At 40.1% G+C, this 19,272-nt stretch overlaps 1 protein-coding gene across 6 annotated transcripts in view; it reads right to left on the bottom strand.

Moving 5' to 3' along the window:
- Window positions 1–19,272, bottom strand: part of dlg1a (discs large MAGUK scaffold protein 1a) — a 123,358-nt gene that overhangs the window by 41,922 nt on the left and 62,164 nt on the right. For 4 of the 6 annotated variants that reach the window (XM_030432118.1, XM_030432119.1, XM_030432122.1 and 1 more), the window contains 3 exons: window positions 6,619–6,672; window positions 2,458–2,508; window positions 138–262 (listed from right to left, as the gene is read on the bottom strand). In XM_030432118.1, the coding sequence (XP_030287978.1) occupies window positions 138–262; window positions 2,458–2,508; window positions 6,619–6,672 (230 nt within the window). Of the gene's footprint in view, window positions 1–137; window positions 263–2,457; window positions 2,509–6,618; window positions 6,673–6,809; window positions 6,849–11,752; window positions 13,986–19,272 lie in introns of those variants that run through there. The other 2 variants (XM_030432121.1, XM_030432124.1) reach the window with 2 other exon arrangements.

The following is a 19,272-nucleotide window of genomic DNA, read 5'->3' as shown; positions in this document are numbered from 1 at the left end:
GAGGCAAAGTTTTCATAGTCCACAAAACATTTCTGGAGCTTCACAGCAAAACAGTGTTGCAGATTTCTCCTAAACGACTGAAGTAACCCTAATTTTGATGACTCACCTCTGAAATGTGTGTGTGTGAGAGTGTGTACCTGAGTCGTCCATTCTGGGCTGCAGCCCCTCCAGGTATAATCTTGGTGATGAAGATAGAGGGGTCTTCTCCGATGTGAGGGTTATCGGTCCCTCCAGCGATACTGAACCCCAGACCTGAGTTACCCTACGAACACACACACACACACACACACACACACACACACACACACACATACACATATACACACAGTGTTTAAATGGGATACTATTTTATGAAATGTTGCTCCATATATCTAACAGGAAATCAAACTCTTAACCCTTTTGTGCATAAGTAAAAATAAAAAGTAGTAGGTGGAGACAGTGCATCGTCAGTCTATAAGGTGATTAAGGAATATCTGTTAAATCCTTTTATTTCCAGAAAAACAGACATATAAAAACAACATTTTTCAACTGTATAAAGGAAGTTACAAATATTTTTAACCAGATATACATCAGTCTGAGTCAGTTAATTAGAGACAGTCTGAAGACTATTTAATAACACTGTTGGGAAATTGTATTCAAGTGTAAATTATAACATAATCTTAAATCAAATGTGCAAAATACAGCATAATGTAAATATGCTTTGGCACATGATGTCCAGTAGAGTGGACAGATGTATTTTAGGTCACAGAATATATAGTTGAAATGTTTTAACCTGTTTAGTTTTTTGAGAATAAGAGGATTTAAGTTTTTCAGTTTGTCTTCCCACGTCCATCTTCATAAAAAGCCATTCATGGAAAAGCTACATCTAATATGTCCTCAGTTTTCACTTCTTACAAAACTAGTTTATCACCCGAACAAAGAGCACGATATGTAACTCTCTTTATTCATCACTTGTTACAAAATGACACAGAATCGACCACCTCTGTCAGCTGAACACATTACCTGATGATGTCTCTCACTCTTTCATGCTTTGTCGACGGGTTTAAAGCTAGTATAATGTCTGTGCCTGTGTTAGCGTGTACGTCTATAGTGGTTTTAAAGCAGATCCCGTCAAGCAGACAGAACCAGGTCACAGGAGAATAGAGTGAGAGAGAGGGGGACGGAGAGAGAGAGAGCCGCGGGGTGAGAGAAAGGGGAATATAATGAGGAGGGGGGGGGGGATCAGGAAAAAGAAAATAGGGAAGGATGGTCGAGGAATAGAGAGGACAGGGAAATAGGGTCAGTGGAGTCGTACCAACGTTGGGACGGAGCGAAGCAGAATGATGCTATGAAGGAGAGGGAGATGAGTCAGAGCTGAGAGAGCTGAAGATTTTATCACTGTAATATCTGCTTTTAAAAATGTATCTTAACTGCTTTATTTTCTTATCCCATTATTGTTTTTGCAGAATTAGTGAAGATAACAGCAGGAAGTACATTTTCAAAGCAGATAAAATAACTAGCCTGTCTATTAACGCTGTAAAAACACTGACTGTTATTCATGTTGTTTGTTTCCTTAAACGTCACATTACTCCCCTCATTTGGTATTTGAATCAATCGGTTGGTACTTGTCTATATATATATATATATATATATGTCTATGTCTGTAGGTGATTCTATAACTCACTGAATATTTGCTCTGTTGTCTATAGCTGTGTTGTCTGTGACCTTTTTTATGCTGCCATCTTGGTCACCCTTAAAAAGAGATCATTAATTGTAATGGGATTAACCAGGGGTAAAAGATGAAAAATTAATGAACATTATCATTTAATGAACTCAACCCTTAATTTACACCTTAAGTGCCTTAAACTGCGGTGAAATTGTAGAGGGAAAAACCCCAACAAAAGGCGAAGTAAGTTTGCTGGATGTAGCCACAACCTCACCACTTTCTAATTGTATTTACATCATTTCAACTGAAACAGAATCTAGTCAATCACAAGGTAGCCATGCCCTGAAGCATACTACAAGTAGGACCAAACTACAAAATGGGAATCATGCTGTGTTGAAGGAGACGCGAAACTCACGAGTAAAACCGTACGATCATGAGGAGACTGAGAAGTAGGGCCATCTTTTCATAAAATGACATGAAATCCGACTGACTCCAAACTTTAAAATTATCAAATCTAGAGGCCTTAAAGATATCAATACCAGAAACAGAAGACCTGTTCACGCTTTATTTAGTCTTTGGTTGGAGGTTTTTCCGTACAGGTTCCAGTTCCTGCAGTTGCAGGTTGAAAAATATCCACAGCTCCTGACAGGAGTGACGACGTTCTTAGCGTGATCGTGGAGGAGGGTTAAGGAAGGACAGAGGTCAGTCTGAACAGATGGAGGTACTGTCACCGAGGGGCTGGTGACTGAGTACATCTACAGTGTGTATAATTAGACATGTTGGTTGAGTTTTCGTTTTATGTAAGTTTTTACCCGCTCCAGCGTGATTTCCTCATACTCATAGTCTGCTTCTGTTCCATTGACCTGTCAGAGAAGAAGAGGAAGAAAAGAAAAGTGTGTAAATCAAGAGCAAACATAGAAAGACACTTTTCTCTGTGTTATTATCGGCAGGTACAGCGCCCCTCTCATAGTCAACTTCACAGCTTTATTTCTCACTGTTTTGGCACTGTGTGTATCTGCATTTAAATATTTTGAGTTATTATACATCAGAGGGGGTAAAGGAAGCATTTCACAAAGTGTTTACAAAGGGTCAAGGTATGAATAAAAGACTGGAAAAAACTTCTGTTACAAGTAAAAGTCCTGTATTTAAGTGTACTTATGTAATAGTATGTAAGTAAGTTTAATCAGGAAATTGTACTTAAAAGTAGAAAATATCTCCTATGAGTGCTGTAATGTTATTTTACCATTTGAAGTGAATATATTTGCTCATGTATTTCTGTAAAATCAGGATTTTATTGTAAGACTTGGTTGAAGTGGAGCTAGTTTTTAACTATTCAAGACTGTAGCTAATGATTATTATCAGAATGAATTGATCTGGTTATTTTTTTTAATTATTCAACTTATAAATCAGCTTCTAAAAATTGGGAAAATAAAAAAAACAATTAGCCGTCATAAGGCTTACTTTGTCCAACCAATAACAAAAACTTAAAAAAAGTATTACAAATACATGGAGAACAAGAAAAAGCTTTATTTATAATGCACCTTTCAAATCTCAGTTACCAACTGTTCACAATAAAATCTAAAGTAAAAGCGAAGAGAACAAGCTAAAAGCCATAAAAACTTCACACATTAAACAAAAGAACATCCAAACAAAATGTCAAAAGGAAAATAAAATCACCGGAAAGCAATCTTGGAAAAAAAAATTGGGATCTTAAAAGTGATTTAAAAGATGAGACAGTGATTATCTGCAGCCCTGATGCTGCAACTGAAAAGGCTCAATGAGGTTCGTGCATTAATGTAGAGCTTAGAAAGGAATGATGCAGGGATCACACTGAGCTGAATGGGACATAAAGCAACCAAAGATCTCTTGAAACCTCAAGTCCTATAATAAAAGCAACAGGTAATCAGTGCAAAGAAAATAGAAGCGTTGTAATGTGGTCATGTTTCCTATCCTGAGTTAAAATCCTGGTTACAGATGTTGGGGGAGCTGGAGGAGGGAGAGGGATTTCTCACTGATGCCAGAGAGCAAAAGGAATTAAAATAGTTTCAAGTAGAAAGTGGCAGACGAAAAAAACACTGAGATGAAGCCCCTCAAATTTGTACTTGAGTACAGTACGTTGGTAAATGTGATCACCAGCTGATTTTTTCTTTTCTAATTCTACTTTATGTGTGAGCTGATTATCAGATCAATAATTCACTCATGAGGTCAAACAAATATCCGAATCAGACCAAAGTGACATTAGACATTTGTTGTTTATGAATGACGCATGAATCCCAGAGATTAAACTGGTAATGCGTACTTAATGATGATGTATCTCTGATGTCATATTTAAGAACATCCCTGGTGAATTACGCATGAGCCAATCACACTGCTCAGCCAGGACTGCCTGTACTATAAAACATATTAACGTCTGTATTTCCTGACTGAATGAACGGCACATGGAATTAAATCTGATCCGAGCAGCAGACTATTATACATTTTGTGTTCCTCTCGGTTTATACTGGGAGATGAGTGTCTTGTTCCCGCTATAGCTGCTGCAGACAGGCACACATGCACACATGCGCGCACACACACACACACACACACACACACACACACACACACACACACACACACACACACACAGTGGTCGAGTGGCATCCCAATGGCCCATGTAATCCCCTTGGCTGTAATCTCTGTCTCTGTGCAGTCAGATTAGTTTAGATTTTGTATTTCTGTCGTTTCAAACAGAGGGCACAATCTCTCAACAGCCACCATGTGCAGCTTTTCTGCCATCACCTACCACTGAATTTACTATGAACATAAAAGCGTTGTTTTACTCTGAAAGAAATGAGGTGTTGAATAAAGCTTCAATAAACCTGGAGGCTCCAATTTTTCAAGATTTTCTTGTGATATTTCCAGTTAAAATAGTTCCTTATTATTATATAAATAAAGCATGATGAAAATAACCGATGTCTTCAGTGACGATGTTAGAAGATTGTCAAAATTATAAAATCTACTTCTTGTAAACACAGTTAGTAGAGATGGCCTTGTGCATCTGTGGTGTGTTTAAATTTAGATTTGATCAAATCAAATCAGATTAGATTGTATATCTGTTTTATAAGGAGGAAGTTCTCTTGCTATTCCAGAGAACACTGTCTCACGCAGCAGCGTACATACAAACTACATTAAACATGCAGTATCATACACAAATCTATACCACAACATACACACCTAGAATGCTGCATGATGCCCTGCTCCAAAATGTATTTACCTATTTATGAAACAAAGCACCTTTGTTTCATTTTCAGCATCAATAAATTCTCTCGATTAGGGTTTTTCTGTATTTGTTTCACGCATGAATCACATTTCTTTGGAAGAAAATAACAGTCAGCAATCATATCAGTGAAATCTGCTTGAGATCAATCTTTTTCTCTCCTCTCTGTGTTACATTCTGGGCAGTTCAGCAGGGAGTAATTCCGCAGTAATTACATAATAAACTTATCTAACGACGACAGACACGGACTCTCTGTGGCAGCTGGCTACCAGTAAAATGACATCTGGATCCATCTAATTCTGGACGGAGCTTTCCGTCTAAATCCATGACGGTGCTGTATCTCGTGCATTTTTATTGGGGAGAAATATTGAATTTACAAAGCATTTTTAGTAGAAGCTTCAAACATTGTTTCAAGCCTTTACAGAGTACAATGATCCTTCATATCATATTTTTATGGCTGTTCATTAAACAGAGAGAAAGATTTGGTATAAATGATTAAAAAGTCACACAACTATTAGATACTAGACAAAAATTTCATATGGAAGCTCACTACAAGATATTTAATGAGTTACATGACCACATGGTTAATATCTCTGTCTGAGTAATGCTAGAAAAAAAAAAAATTCTATTTTGTGATTTGGCAAATCTTTTTCCTGTTTTCTTCACTCTGTACCCCACAGTGAATATGATCATTTAAACACTTAAGATCAATTAAGATTATGTGTGGGTGATCTGACAATCTTAGATCCAACATCTATTTTTCAGGCAAATAGTAAAGACTGAGGTGCTTAATGTCCTCATATTTCTTTTTGTAAACTTCACATAACTTCATTGATGATATCTGATCTGTGCCATGTGAACATACCAAGAGAGTGATGTAACTAGATGCCAATGTTGAGTTGACAAATTTATAGTGAGCCTCATGGCTGATGAGGACGTTTACCCAAAAAAAGAACTTTCTTCAATGCAATTTTGTGTCTGTTATTGAAAAAATCAAGCTAGATCAAGGATTGTGATCATAATACAACTTTTGGACTTAATCATCCACCCCTAAATCAGATACATAATGAATGGACAATGCTTGAGAAATTCACAGTTAATAGGTAAAATGTCTAATGTATACATTGTAAACATTTTTAGACTGCAGACATTCGCACTGTAACCACCACAGAATCTCAACAGAGCAGCATACGCTTAAACAGGGCTGCACATTCATATAAATATTCTGGAAATCCCAGTGTGTCCAAGTGGAATGTCCAAATTACAAAGCTGAATTTAAAGTTAAATTGTGTGACACAATAGGATTATATCGAAGTTTATTGCAGAAATAATTTTGTTTGGTACAGACCCCAACAAATGTCACGATATTGATATATTTTAATTGTTTTTTAGTGAAAATCAAGATTGTGATGCAAGAATGATCGTTCCTACAAGTAACGAATCATATTGCAATTGAACAGATCTCTTAAAATAATCACGAAATAACTTTTTTTAACCACACCATGCAGCCTCATGCCATTTACCATCAGAGGTTGTGATCTCTATGTTCTATGTTAAATTGTCTGTATTCACCAGTACTACCACCGTCAGGCCCTGACACCATTTTGTAATCTAATCCTTATTTTGGATCTGTGCGACTTCACCTTATTTGCCTTTGCCTGGAATTTGTTTAAATCTAGTATCACTGACAATATCAACAACTTGGACCAGTACTCACATATGGGGGGGTGTCGACACTGTCGGTGTTGACCACCACTGGAGGGGGGTTGGCCTGCAAGAGAGGACATCAGACTTATTAAACACTGAATTTAAAACCAGCGGCATACAGTTCTTTGCCAATATTACTGATGATGTTCACTATAAAACTTAACACACATAAACACACATGTACAGAGATCTGTGACTTACTCGTCTCATGTTTTGGTACAGCATGTTGAGTACATCTGCTACAGATTACCACCGCGGAGCGACAGCATACACCGCATGACATACTGCACAGCCCTTATATTGGACAATACTAATGTACTACACTGTATGCCACACTGGAATGTACCTAAAAGTACTATATCACAATACGCTATACTTTCACATTTTAGATTGTACTCTAATTCTATTGTGTGTCAACCTCATTATGACCCGGTTCAGCCGAGCACAGCACAGCTAGGGTTGGAGCAGCAGCAGATGATTGACATTATCTTTCCTCTTGCTTCCTACGCAAGCACAGTAAACAACAAACCACACACTTTTCTAATAAATACCCACAAGGTGTCTTTTCCTCCTTGTATTTGCAAGGGGCGCATCAGTCCCCATCTTTTGTCTACTTTGTCCCTCGCCTCCTCTTACTTTCTCCACAGAAAGTATTGAGTGCTTGCCAGTCCAGCGTCTGCAGGTCTAGTCTCCACGAGCAAACCAGTAACAAGCAAACTAGTCCGTGAAAGGTAATCTGAAGCTCCCGCTCTTGTCCTGCATCCAAAAAATGGTTCACAAACGAACCAGCTAACCAAGCACCAAACAAGCTACCCAACCAAAGGGACAGTCCACCTGGACTTCACTTCACAGCATCAATGTGCAACAGAGCAGCAATAGCATCAGTCCCTCTACACTAATCTCTACCTCTCTCATCCCCCCTTTTCTACTCCTTTATCTTCTCTCTCTCACACACACACACGCACAAATATCATCTCTCTCTCTCTCTCTCTCCGCCACATGTCCAACTATCTGTCAGTCAAGCTGACAGAATGCCTGATCCCACATGGGAACAGACAGAGAGGGAGAGAAAAAGAATGAGGAGAGGGGGGGATAGGGGATCAGAGGGATTATAAGCATCGTGGGAGGAGTCAGATCTGCCTGCTCAACAACAGCGATGAGGAGCAGAGGGTGCAGACAGATGAACACAAACCCCAGACATGAGTAGAAAAGAATGAAAATGAATGGTGGGAGGACAAGAGTGGAGGGACACTGAAAGGAGGAGATGGGGGGTGGGTGGGGCGACGGGTAGTACAGTAACAATCGGAGATATTGAGGGGGACAGTAAGGGTTATGCTGACAGCTGCAGCTGTTATGATCTCTGTGTGCTGATGTGAATAAAGGGGAGAGATAGTAAAAATTATGTTGCATACTCATGCAAGTCTTCAATCTTTAACTTTAACTTTCACACAATTAAACTTAAGCAAGCAAGACTAGCATTTAAACAGCAGAAAAGTACAGATGCGAAGACAAAATGTATTCGAAGAGTCAAAAGTAAGAGTACTACTGGGCAATTTAATGAATATAGGTGCATCATATCTTGTTTAAGTTTTAAAACAAAGCTAGTGGAGTTATATATAAAATAACTGATACTTTACACCATTTGACGCAGGTTCATAATAAGGCCATTCACTGTGATGTGGGGTCAAAAGGTCATGAGGTCCCAAACTGTGTTCATCAATCAATTCATACTGACAAAGACAACCAGTCGATTCTCCACTCTGTAACTAGATATTTAATCAATTAAGTGGTGACTGTTCCAAATACCAGAAGAATAACCAGAAATTGAAGAATAATTAAAGATATGTTGGGTGTTGTTTTCTTTAACACAGAACCATCTGATTTGACTCCCAAGTCTTGTGAGTACGGAGCATTCTCAGCTGATAATAATACAACCTAAAATATCCTCACGATGACTTTACAGTTTTACCTGCCTAAATAAACTTTACTGTCTAATCCGCACCTGACTCATTCACCATCGTAACAACAGCAGCATACACACCACACAACTGCTGTGTGTGTGTGTGTGTCTGCGCATGTGTCATTCACAGAGCGACAAATCCAGTGTGTTAGTCAGCTGGCGATTCTATTGACACGACATCTCAGACTGCACACTTATGTAACATCAATATGAGTGTGTCAGTGTGTGTGTGTGTGTGTGTGTGTGTGTGTGTGTGTGTGAGTGAGTGAGTGAGTGAGTGAGTGAGAGAGAGAGAGAGAGAGAGAGAGAGAGAGAGAGAGGCTGTGTTACATGAAAAGGCCAAAAGAACAAATGTGCAAATATAAACAAATAAGCGCTCAAACATAAATACAAATAAAGCACAACAATCATATCCATACAGCATTTTTGTTGCACTATTGTTGATTGTTCATTGTTAGCCATTACATAATAGCTGTTACACCAGCTGTGTTACTGTGGCATTATGGCCTGGTTCAGTCCAGCACAGCACAGCTTAGAAAGCGATCCAGACCATCTCTGGTTTGTCTCGTAACTATCATTTTTCTCAGGCTATGCAGGATGGTTGTTAAAGGCCCCCTCTAATGAATAACATTGTCAACATGTCCGTTTGGTGTATGTTTATATGCAACAAGGCATATCATGAGGGAATAAAGCAGATGAGAATTTCAACCTTGGAACTGCAGAGTCCCAAGGACAGTCTCATAAACAAGGTTCCACACGTCACAGACCTAAAGAACCAGTTCCATCAACTTGCGGGTGAAGCTTTATGGTGAGATGATCTGTAGAAGGGGTGAAGCTAGGAATATGTATTGCTGTTTTGCAAGCAAATCCAGACAATGGCAGAGACATACTCTGTTTTCAGTTGTAAAGTTGCAAAAGAAGAAATATTGAGCCTTTAGGTATCACTAAAGGATCTGTAAATCCATGAGTCAAAATAAGAGAAAACTGTTTTGACAATTTCACAAAAAACTGCTGGATTTTGCCTTAAGACTCACACTGAAGCCTGATACTGTGTGCATCAATTGATAATGGGGACACAACGAGTAAAAGCCAACATGATGGTCTACCGGTAAGTGTATTTGTCTTGTGTTTGATCCGTTGATTGTGTCCAAACACATCTGTAACATGCAATATAATGTTAGCCTCCCAAGTATGAATTTTAGGGGGGTTTGGACGGAGATAAATATGAACGATGTAACTGAAAATGTTTGTCATGTAGCTAAGCTGAAGCAAAACATGAGCGTGAGCTGCAGGAAAAGGGGTATGAATATGATTATCCATCAGTGCAAACCACAATCATCATTCTAATTAAATTATCAGTTAACAGATGCCTCCAAATTGAATAATCGGAAATCAAGAATCCTAAAATGATGCACAGCAGCGGTTCATTAAATAATCAGTGCAATGTACAATAATACAATAACAGCTTCAGCTATACAGTATATTTCCTTTATAGTACAGAAAAGTCAGTGTTGAGACATGTAGACACACATTTGAACAAAAGCGTATTCCAAGTATCACGATCTTCCTCATGTGCAACGAGACTCCATTCGACTAATGAGCTAATCAGATGGGGCGTGACTCTAATCAAATCAGAACTGCTGTGCTAATCACACTAATCAGACTTCTACTACCTGCTATCTCTGCTCAGTGTTCCCGCAGCAGATGTGCGACACACTAACTACTCAACCAATAACCGCCACCTAACGTGCTGTATTCTCTTTCTTAGCTCACTGTACTACAGTTAATACAATACACAAGTCCACTGCTACTAATGCACCATCATTCTGTGATATTCAGCTAACACCAGGCTTTATTTTGTGATAGGTTATTTCGGTAAACTTCTCATTTACCCACAATCTGTTTGGTCTGTGTTTCTGTTAGTTTCTCAAAATTACTTTCAGCAACGCTCAGAGAAAAAATATTGAGAGCCGCAACCCACACATACACTACGCATTTGCTGCAATTCTGTCCACAACTCAGAGTGCAGGTTTGTGTGGGGAACAGCACTGAAGCACGACAAAGACAACATGATTGCAGTTAGTTTTCACTTCTAAAATGAGGTCAGATTTTAACTAACAGTGGTCAGTACGGTGGAGATTTGTCATGACATGGTGATATTGTGTGTTTGATGGAGAAGCACATCACAACTTACATGTGTTATGGCATCTCATGGTCCCATAATTCGTTAATGGAACATGTGGTCAATTTAAGTACATAAGCTATATTGTGTTTATCAGTCAAGTGTTATTCTTTCCAGTTTTTGGAGGGGGGGATAAAAAATCATGTTCGGATTGGAATTTGTCCAACAAACACTGTCAAAATAACAGAAAGACTAGTTCTCTCCTGCTCTGTGATTCTCCTACTTAATAAAGTGTAGCAGAATTGAAGTTAAAGCAATAGTATGTAGAATGTGGCACTTTGTGTGATTTGGCGCACCACACAGTTTCTGAGTGCAACACCAGTGTCCTAAATTCAGATCCTAGGTCTGTAACAATTTGTCAGACTTAATGTAGCTGTTAACTACAAACAAAACTCATTAAGTCATAGTGGTTTTATGTGTTGAAAACTTGTGCCGTGATGTAAACATGAAGCGCTTTGAACGTACCCTCTCTCTAAAGTTACATAGTACAGAAACAAGTGATGAGGGGCAGAGTGGCTGAGACACCATTTACCCTATTACAAGACACTGTACCATCAAAATGATTCTGAAGCTGTTATTTTCAGGTCAAAAAGTGACATAATGTTGCTTTAAGCATTTATGAGAAGGCTTTCAGGCATGGTGTCTTTGATTTTATATGCGTACACATACAAAAGGATGGACCACTATCTTAAACTAGCCCAGCAGCAAGATGTCTTCACGCTTTGGTGTATATAAGTGTCTTCAAACAGTGAACAGTAAGATCAAGCACGCACTGCATGCTTCAGCTGTGTCGACAGCTTAAAAATTGGACAGAGATGTCTTCTTTTTAAGGCAATTTTAAAGCAATTCTCAAAGAGGACATCAGTAAAGATTAAATGACCCCTTCAGCGCCAATGACTGTATGCAGTATGTCTTAGGTAAAATTAAGTTTTTAAGTGCCATTTTCAGCCTAAATACCTTAAATACCGCCATCTACTGCATGTACCCACCCATCCAACCTACCTGCACATGGGCCTTTATTTGTGGAAAGTGGTGTATGGGCGGTGCATGTGCAGGCGTCTCCACTGAATGTGCGGTCCAGATATACGTGTCATTGGGCCACGGCCGGTTCCCAGCCTTGCCCTTGGCTTTGCTCTTTGTGGGGCTCTTCTTCACGCTGTCCCTCAGGTTTGGAAACTTTCCTCTGGAGCCCCTAGTGGCCAGGCTGGTTGGCAGCGTGCTCCACCCATATCCACCCAATGCTGAGCACAGGGGTAACTGTGGCGAGTGAAAGGGGTGGATAGACAGCGACTGGGAGGCATGAGGAAGAGGGGGAGTGCAGCTGGGGTGGTGTTGATACTGCTGGAACAACGAGAGGTGACTCGGTGAATGGAGCTGCACCTGCTGTTGCTGCTGCTGCTGCTGTAGTTGGTGGTAGATCTGATGCGTTGACTGTGAGGTAAGCAGGTGACTTGGCGATGGCGGCGGATGGCACTGTTGCTGGTTTTGACAATGATGCTGCAGCTGATGATGACTTGGTGAGAGATGAAGCTGATGATGACTTGGTGATAGGTGAAGCTGATGGTGACTCGGTGATAGGTGAAGCTGATGATGACTCGGTGATAAGTGAAGCTGGTGGTGACTTGGCGAGTGCAGTACGCGATTTGGCGATTGCGGAGCCAGCAGGCAAGTTGGCGATGGCGGGGCCAGCTGATGACTTGGAGATGATGGTGCTATGTGGTAGTAGCTAGGAGAGGGAGAAAGGAGCATATGTTTCAGCGAATGGCAGCCATGTTGCGCAGAATGTGGATGGTGCTTTGGTGAGTGCAGTGGGGAAGGTTGCAGCTGGTGATTTGGCGTCTGTATTTGCAGTAAATTCTGGTTGTGCTTCGAGTGCGAGTGGCTCTTCCCTGACTTGGCCTTCCCTTTGCCAGATTTGCTCTTGGTGGAGCCACTGCTGGGCTTCTTGGGGCTACAACAGAACTCATGGTTGTGGAAATAAGTGGTCATAGCTACAGAGATATAGAAAAAGTCGCAAAGAGATGTTCTTTATCTTTTACGTCAGTCTCACCACATCGTCTTCTTTACCGAGGTGACAAAAGAGAGTAGCTCCTCAGAATCACTTGTGTCGGAATAATGTAGGTCATGCCTCTCCAGAGCAACCAATCCCCTCTATGTCCAGTAAGAAGTGCGTATTCCTTCCTTTCCCCTCCCTCTCTGCAGTATACCAGTGTGCCTCGGTGCGTTAAGATCACTGGAATATCAGAATATTAAAGTACAATCCCTCCTTTGCTTCCGTTTCTTCGCCCTCATGGATTTGAAGTCCTGCAAAGTGAAGAATCCTACTTTAGTGCAACATTTAAACCTCCTCTTCTTGGATCCTCTCAGGGGTAGACTGACCCTCTTATCATCCCTCTGGGTTACAGGGTCAGTAGTAAAATAAAAGGTGTGGTCTCAAGAAGAAGCAGCAGGACCTCTTGGACAATCCTCTTTTCAGTCCTGCCTTCTCTCAGGGTGTCTCCGCTTCTGTAGAGGACACAACTACGTTCATGCGCTCCAATGGAAGACCGCGCTCCACTTCAATTTCCAGTCGCTCAGAGTAACTCTTATTATCCACCGATGTCATCGGGCTTTGCATCTCGAGCATTGGTCGATCTGTAGGCGATGCTGTTTGACTCGTATGTTCCAAAAGGAAAGTAGAGACACTTGAAAAACTTCCAGTGTTTGATGTCTTTATGTTTTTAGGTTTGTCTTCATTCTGTCCGTCCAGGAGGAATTAAGGTTAGAAAGAGTAAAATTTCCTTTGTCTTCCTTCTTCTTTTCTCTTGTCTTGTTTTTTTCTTTCTGTCATGATGAGTTGATATTCGGCCACATCTCTATGCACAACTCTCTTTCTCAGCCTCTCTCATCTTTCTATCCTGCCTCCCTCTCTCAGTGTCTGCCCCTCTCTCTCGCTAACTCTCCCTCTCTCTCCCTCTTTCCTGGATCAGCCAATTAGGGGCTTCCCCTGGACTCCTGCACATGACAGCAGCCAGGCATGACTAATCGATAGGCGACCAGGGACACTGATACAGTGCTCAGAGCTCAGTCAGTGTGTGTGTCTGTGTGTGTGTGTTTACAATGAGTGGAGCACTGTGATTGGTGGAGGGCATTCTATGAAATGCCTGCTGTGGGTTTGTGTGTGTGTCTTTGTGTTGGCCTACTTCCTTGTGAGAATGTGTCTCTCTGGTTGTGTGTCTCCAAGTTTAATGTCTGTCGACAGCAAAGGGATTTCAATCAACACACACCAACACACACACACTTGTGATGATCACTTAAAATACAAAAGTCAGTTTGGTAGCATATCTACGATGCAGCAACAGTGACCTGACAGTAAACACTGCAAATGTCTCTCCCATTTAAGTCAAGAATTACATCTATGTTACTACTGGTTACAATGGAAACTTAATACTACCACCAAATATGATCTTTTCAGAAAAAAACTGAATGAGAAGAATGGAAAGTTTGCACCCAGTTCTTTGACCAATCATGTCATGGTTTAAATAATAATTGGATTACTTTTATATTCATGTTTGAATTTATCTGATTTATCTCATTCTTAAAAGGTGGTTAGTCATCAGGTTATCCCAGCTCCTCTTGGCCACTAGGCCTGGGTGCTTTCCCAGATTTTATATCAAAATATTGTTGCACCGAAATAGTGCAATAGGTGATATGATCAGCCCTTGTTCGCTTGGCTTGAGTCCGGTCCGAAATATTGCCAAATATGTAAGCTGGTGTTTTTCCTCGAAAACTAAGTCCTCCATGTCTGTATGTTAAAGCGCTGCATGAATGTCGCTACATCAAGCCAATTAACCAGAAGTTAATGGGGTTTATTCTGGGTTTGAGTAGCAGCCTCCACCAAAGTTTCATGCAAATCTGTAACGCAGTTTTTGTGTAAACCTGCTGACAAACCCAAAAAATGCAAACAGACACGCTGGAGAACATAACCACCCTGCAGAGGTAACAGCAAGATTTCTTGGAGACACTACTCCAGTGTGATCATGCTTGTTTGAGGTTTTATTTTGTTATTGAATAACAGGTATTGTCCTGGCATTGGTACTGAAAATAAATACTAAAATACAAAGAACTATTTGTGAAATTATTTTTAAAACCACCAGTCATCAGAATTTCTCCATACATACATATCAATCTAATGATCAAGCAGCCTTTTCAGTATTTGAATATTTCTATTGCTGTACAGAAATGACTGAAATCCTCAGTATTTCTTTTACAATGATGAGCAGAATGACAAGATAAAGTCCACTTGCTTATCAAATTACCAGTATCATTATTATAATGAGATGGTGGCCAAGATATTTAATAGCATTTTTTTTCATAGCTTGTGGCTTCTTCTTGTAACTGGCATTTAACAAAGAACAGGACACACACACCCAGCTATATAGAATGAGGTTTCCGAGCCTCTATAACGTCTGCTGATATATGCCACAACTTGCCCCTAACCAACCTGAGGGAGAGGCAGATTAAAAAGCAGCACCCATGAGGAGAGCACAAAGGGATGAGCAGAGAGCGAGGGTGGTTGAGAGAAAGGCTGTTATAGCATTTCTGTTAGTGTCCCTGTGTAAAGTGCTGCTAGCGCTGCAGGCCAACCGCTCAGTCAGGAGAGGATGAGCAAGGAGAATAGGCTGTTAGCATCACAGTGCTAGATGAAGCCCACACTAATACAGCCCTAGAGGCCGAGAAAGGGGAGGGGGTAGTGGTGAGGAATGGTTGAAGACGAGAGGTGAAACAAAGACGGGGAATGGGGGGTTAGCGTAAAGGGTTTAGCTTAGAGGAAGAGCTTTTGTACAAACTACCGCTGTCTTATCAGGCAATAACACTTGTATGATCAGTCAACCAATTTCAAGTGTCCTCTGTAGAATATCCACACCAAAGGAGATCTCAAAACACTCCCCTCAAATACTTTTATGTCTCAAACATCTGAGTCAGCGTGCCCACACAGGCTCTACCCCCACTCCCTTTTGACACGGCTCTGTGAGGAATTATTAGGAAACATATCAAATTAGTATATCAACTGTGAATCATAAACTCTGTTAAATGATTTACATAATTGATTCCTTGCTTTATTTTCTGGCTCGGACCAAACCAATGATGACGTTAAAACAAGTTCAGGAAAGACATCCTCTTTTATCAAGCGTCAAACCTTTGTACTCCATTTAATTAGTGTAATGGATATTAATTAGTCTCGTAATATGCATATATAAGACTTCACAGGTCAGTCTGTCTCAGAGTGAGGGTAGCTGCTGAAAAAGGTCAAAATATAACATTTAGACAAACCTGTCTTTCTATTGTAAAAAGTGAATCTACCAAGTTAAAACCCAGCACAGGTCTCTTGCTGGTGTCGTGATCAGTGCCAAAAGATATCAAGATAGAGTCATTTATAATTACAGTCATCCATATTCTGTCAAACAATCCAATCCCAACTTTGATCCAACATTAAAATGCCCTCGGACAATATTATTAATACTCTTTCCCCCTCAACTCTTCAGCATTTTTACTCAAAACCTGATTTCTGACTGTGTCAGGCAGAAATCATGAGGATGTTCAAAAGGGAAAGCAGACATTAGACTAGCTTACTTTGGGGGACCCATTTCATACATGCCAAAGGACCATTACAGATGTCAAATTGGTCTAAATTGTTTATGTTTATCTCTTGGCTATGTATGAATAAATAAATAAACTTGAACTTGAAACTTGAACATGTAACAGGAAATAATACCTTAGCAAGGAGCTCTAGCACTTTGTCAGAAAGGCTTAAAACATTCAACAAAAATCAGTAATCAAGTTTTGCTTCTCAACTCCACTGTCTGCAGGGAGAGAAGATTGTGACACTAGATGTCCCCAGCAGGGGGCCTCAGACTCCACAGACAGATGGAGCCCTGATGGGAACGCATACACAGGCAGGATGATGCCGTTTCCTCATTATTCTGTGATATTTGTTCGACAGAATGTACGATATTGGAGTTATACAGTTATACACAAAGGCATGCCACAGAATGATGCATCACAACATGCAGCACATGAAAAATAACATTATTCAATCCATTTAAAAGCTGCTGTTGTGTTGGTTGAGTCTATGTTTGTGTCTACTATATCTGCTTAATATTATCACTGCAAAGTATTTTGCAAATGTCCACTCCGGCACGATCCTAATTTAAGTACACTGATATCAGAGGGCACCTCAGAGGGTTATTAGGTTTTATATATTTAGCCGTTTTTTGAATCCAATTGTCAGTTTAAAAACACACATCATACAAATGCACCACTTTGGCTCTGGTGCAGCACCCTCTGTCTGTCTGTGGTTATCAGTCTGTGGTCTCACTCAGTGTCCCACCCACAACACTATCAGATTGGCTGCACATCACAAGTAAACGGCAATCAACACTGAATAATCTAAATCTGTGGAGAGGATATATAATGTAGCAGAAAATGGAAATACTCAAAACTGTGTACAGCACTTGAAATTGTAGTTAGTTACATTCCATCATGTGATATTCTAATTTGATATTAAGAATTCTATTTTCACTGCAACTATGGGCTATAAACGTTCTTTTTCTTCTTAATAATAATTGTTGGTGGTATCAGCCCTGAAAACAAACATGTGGTTCAATCCCTATAAAGAAACTGTGCCATAACTCCAAATATGACAGGGTGTAACAGTATTTCAGCAGAACACTGGTGTCAGCGTCATGGACATTTACATACAAACTGGTTTTACTGTTCCTTCCTGCTACTGACTGAACTTCTTACTAAAAGTGAATAAGCAGACAGACTGACGTCACAAGGTTAAGCATATTAAACACAGCGGACCTGTGGTCTCCATGGATCCAGTTGGTGACGAGACACGTGAAGCAACAGCCTAAGATCTTCATTATCATATATCACACCAGCAGCCGCACAACATGGCAGAATAAATCAGTATTCATTTAGAGTGGCTGTGCTGATTAGAGCCGGGAATTGTTGTGATGTGGTGTGAAAGGCAGCATCATTAAACATCTAAACTTTTAACACAAGATGTGATTGATGATGATGTCAATTTGGATCTCTTAAAACAAAGCTGAATTAATTCACATTCTATGTTTGTTGTGAATAAACAGAGGTAGAACAGAGATGCCAGGGTTTTTCTTTAGAGCCTAGATGATGTAATATGATGAGAAAACAATTATTCTCACAACAAAGTATGAACAAACAGCACGGACGTACCATCAGAGGATCAAGCAGTTGTCTAACATGTTAACCAAGCAGAGAGAGTGTAACATGAGCTTCCCACTGGAGTCATGCTTCTAGCCACCAGACGAATCAAAGTCCAATACTCCGATACTTTGGTCTCCACTGTATCCTGACAGAAAGTCTTTAGCGCTCTGGATGCTCCACTTTCCTTACCACACATACTCTGCTTGTCAAGACTGTTTGCTGGAAAGGGCTTCCGACTACTGTTTAATAAGAGGGTCTGAGGAGAGCAGCGAGACTCCAAAAATATGTATCACAGCTCAAGGAGAGTCATTTTGTTTCAAAACGAGGGTCTAAAAGAAGCTAAATGATGCATAGGACTGCAAGGCAATTTGGTTCAATCAAACATTTAAAAGGTGCCCTGTGGAGCTTTCCAGTGTTTTGTTTACATTCTGTGTTGTGTGCATCCCTGGGGTCTAACACAACACAAGGATGCATTCCTTCTGCATAAAACATCAGCAAAGCCACACATTTCTAAACCTGCATTGCTGACATCAACACTGTTGTTGCAAGGAGTCTTTTCCTTCGCTATCAGTGAATCCCTACACCACGCAGTCGGTCCACCCAGGTAAGTGAACCGGAAATACCACTGTCTCACAAACTGCTCTGTAGAAGTTGTTGTAGACTAATGTAAGAAACAACAAAAAATGTATACTTATTAACTCTTTTTTTAAGTTATTCAAAAGAGCAGAACAAGAACATCAGTTGGGTGTTCGTGTGGGCAAACAAAGAGAGGTTTTTATTGCCTGTTACATGGAAGAAAGAAAAGATCCTGCACATTTGTACCCACACTTTGGGTCCATTATCAGGTAAGATTTCTGATTAATTATTTTACCTGGCAAAGATCTATCTCGACAGTCTTTGGTTTCTCACTCAACGTGTTTCTATTTTTCTGTTTTTGGTGGCAGGAAGTATATCTAAGAGCCCATTTTAAGATTGTCCATGTAAGTTACAACATGTTCCTAATGGTTCTCTATCGACATGCGTGACGCTGAATTTGGATCAAATAAAGTTTTTTGGTGATTGGGCCCATGTGGTTTTATCAAAACGTATGTACAGCAGCATGTTTAAAACAAAGAATACATCCCTTTTTTTCTTTATTGGTCAATAAACTGAAATCCAATACAATCTCATCATCTCAAACACAGTAAACAGGGCTTATATTTGGTGTAATGGGATCTGAGAGTAAGTAGTGGGGTCAACAGGTGCACACTTCTTCACCCTACAGAGCAGATTTCTGGTGAACCGCCTCCTCT

The sequence above is a fragment of the Sparus aurata genome, chromosome 11 (assembly GCF_900880675.1).
Source record: "Sparus aurata chromosome 11, fSpaAur1.1, whole genome shotgun sequence".
In the NCBI taxonomy this organism is placed as follows: domain Eukaryota; kingdom Metazoa; phylum Chordata; class Actinopteri; order Spariformes; family Sparidae; genus Sparus; species Sparus aurata.
The sequence above is the reverse complement of the archived record's forward strand: the minus strand, read 5'-3'. Positions and strand labels throughout refer to the sequence as shown.